The sequence below is a fragment of the Amphimedon queenslandica genome, unplaced genomic scaffold, assembly GCF_000090795.2.
Source record: "Amphimedon queenslandica unplaced genomic scaffold, v1.1 AMPQUscaffold_13277, whole genome shotgun sequence".
NCBI classification, from domain to species: Eukaryota; Metazoa; Porifera; class Demospongiae; order Haplosclerida; family Niphatidae; genus Amphimedon; species Amphimedon queenslandica.
The window spans coordinates 64,405-67,357 of NW_003546487.1; the positions used below are offsets into that span (position 1 = coordinate 64,405).

At 33.7% G+C, this 2,953-nt stretch overlaps 1 protein-coding gene across 1 annotated transcript in view; it reads right to left on the reverse strand.

Annotated features, from left to right (window-relative positions):
* LOC109583834 (phosphatidylinositol phosphatase PTPRQ-like) overlaps positions 1-2,953 on the reverse strand; it is a 16,220-nt gene that overhangs the window by 7,234 nt on the left and 6,033 nt on the right. Inside the window, exons 2-6 of the mRNA XM_019999322.1 lie at positions 2,254-2,922; positions 650-826; positions 508-600; positions 275-457; positions 123-224 (exon numbers count right to left, since the gene is read on the reverse strand). Of these exons, the coding sequence (XP_019854881.1) occupies positions 123-224; positions 275-457; positions 508-600; positions 650-826; positions 2,254-2,758 (1,060 nt within the window). The 5' untranslated portion in view covers positions 2,759-2,922. The remainder of the gene's footprint in view (positions 1-122; positions 225-274; positions 458-507; positions 601-649; positions 827-2,253; positions 2,923-2,953) is intronic.

Genomic DNA, 2,953 nt, shown 5'->3' on the forward strand with positions numbered 1-2,953 from the left:
GACTCAGGATTTGCCCATTCAAGTAGCACTGAGCTAATGCTGGTAGCTGTAGCAGTAAAGTTCTGTGGAGCACTAGCAACTATTATAAGTATAAAAATCAAGAAAAGCTAGCATGTTCATACCTCCAGTAAATATGTGAATGAGGTATGGTCTGCTAAAAAGACCTTGTCCAACAGATGTGCTGATGGAAGCCGAGACATTAATATCAGAATATTGTGGCAACCCTTAATAAATGAATTAAAATTGACAAACAAAAGATAGTGCCTAGGCTTACCTGACACATAAAGTACTGTTTCAGATGTATTATAAATATCCAGTTTCTGCATGTATTGCACCTTCACCATGTAATTCTGGATGAATCCTCTTCTGTGTTGAACAGGTGGTGGATTCCATGCAAGCATCACTGACTTTGATGTCAAAATAGTATGATTTGTCAAACTTGGAGAACGATTTGGGACTATATTGAAATAATTTGATTTGCATAAATATAGAATTATTATGACTTACCTCCTTCTAATGAATAAAATTCAAGCATTGTTGGTTGCCCTTTGCCAGCAGAAGTCGCAGCACTTACAACTGCAGTATAACGTGTGTATGGATCTATAGAAATATGGTATTTACATCAATACATTTCAAAAGATGCACTTACTTAAATTATGAACATTAATGATATTTACTGAAGAGTTGTGAGTTTCATTGTACACTCCCTTAACTGCTACTTCATAGAAAACTATTATCCCATTCTGTTCTTGAGGTAGTGACCAAGATATGTAGGCTGATGTCCCAGAGATTGACCTTACTGCTAGGCGAGACACTGGGCCAGGTTCTGTAATACATAGTAATTACTAACTAGGATATTCATTTATAGCATTGATATACTATTACCCTATTACCAATTCATGTAGTATATTATCTATGCTCAAAGGAAAATATCAATCAGCCAATCAAAAGCTCTGCAAATAAAAAAGATGCATGGCCATGATCATGCATAGTATAGGCCCCTAGTAAATGTTCTCTTCAAATTTTAACACTAATTTGTGTCAAAATTTTGATATAATAATACTAATTATTATTATTATTATTACAATTATTATCGTTATTATTATTATGTAAGTAAGGAGCCTACGAGACAAAACATGGGGGAAACAAAAAGAAAAAATTATAGGTACAATATATGAAACAACAGAGAAAAGGAGGGGGGACAAACACAAAGCAACAAAGAAGAAGGCCAAACAATAAAAGAAAACAGAAACAAAAACGGCGAAAACAAAAAAAACAAAGAAGCAAGCAAAAAAACAAACACAGACAAGTTAGATGAGGCCATCAACAGAGGCCGACAGTGATGGGCAATAAGTAGCCCACATTATTATTACTATAAATATCATTATTATTATTATTATATAATCAGCCAATTATAAATACCATAGATATATGATCATGGATAGCAATTAATATAATTGTATTTCAGTGAAAGTAATAAATTATGATGCATGTACTTCCTACTTTCTTCCTTAACATACTTTAGCCTTTTATAATTAGATTGGACATTGCTACTTTCACTGTTTTGGTATTTCCTCATTTTAATGAATGACATATCTTACTCAGATTGGGCATCACTATTTTCTTTTTCCTGAAGGCTCATGACAAGATATTACTTATGGTCTGTATTTGAATCACTTTTCCCCCATGCACCTTTCATTTCATTATTATGGCCAAGTAATTCATGTACATGCTAAATCCCTCTATTGCAAACTTCTACTAATATAATATTATTATTATTATGTCAATTCTGTTTGTAAAGGCTGTTTTGAATTAGGCCCCCATGCAGTGTTGCTATCAATAAAATATTCTTCTTAAACTTTTAACTCTAATGTTGGAAAGTTGATATTATTATTATTGTTATAATTATTATTATATCATTGGCCAATTATAAATACCATGGATATATGATCATTAGTATAATTACTATTACAGTGAAAGTAATAAGTACGCTGGGCATGTATTTCCTACTTTCTTCCTATGTGTTATTTAGCCTTTTATAATTAGATTGGGCATTGGTACTTTGACTGCTTTGGCATTTCCTCATTTCAATAAATGACAAATCATGCTTAGATTGGGCATCACTACTTTAGTATTTTTAATCAAAGGCTAATAGCTAAAGTACTCTTGCTAATAGCAATCAACCAACAACAATAATAAGTGTGATCCCACCGATAGTAATTGAACATGCATACACTACTCTATTATACTTACCTGCTTGATCAGTAAACACTGCAATTGGTGCAATTTCTGCTGTTTCTCCATTGTCACTGTGAGCCAATATGCTAGCATAGACTTGTTGACATGGTGATAGCTCATTCACTTGGTACTGGTTAATGTTACCAGAGACATTAACTGTAGCAATTGTTCCATTGGTGTAGTCTAGTGTCAGTACATAGTGGGTTATATTTCCTAGTGTAGGATTAACTGGTGGTGACCATTCAAATAAGATCATTGATCTACTGGTGCCTGTTACATTAAAAGATATTGATGGTTTCACTATAGCAGTAAAGTTTAATATCATTGATTCACTGGAGCATGCATCAAGTATGACTACTGACCATGGTAATATCTGATTTACAGCTAAAGTCTCTGGAACTATAAACGATATTTGTATTTCCCTTTCTTGACTCATCAGATCAATAGTAATAGAAGTACTGTCAATTTCCACAGATACTTCAGATTGTATGACAACAGACACAGAAGCTTGAAGCGTCATAGGACCACTCTTGATGTTTGATACAGCAATACGAGCTATTGAAGTCCCTCCTGGATTGAGAACAATAGGAGACTTTCCTTTTAGTTGGGCTTGTATTGATGGAGTATCAAATGTGACAAACGAGTTTGGGACAACATGAGTGAATGGTATTCCTCCAATATCATGTCCACGTAACTGGTACTGGACTGATCCACT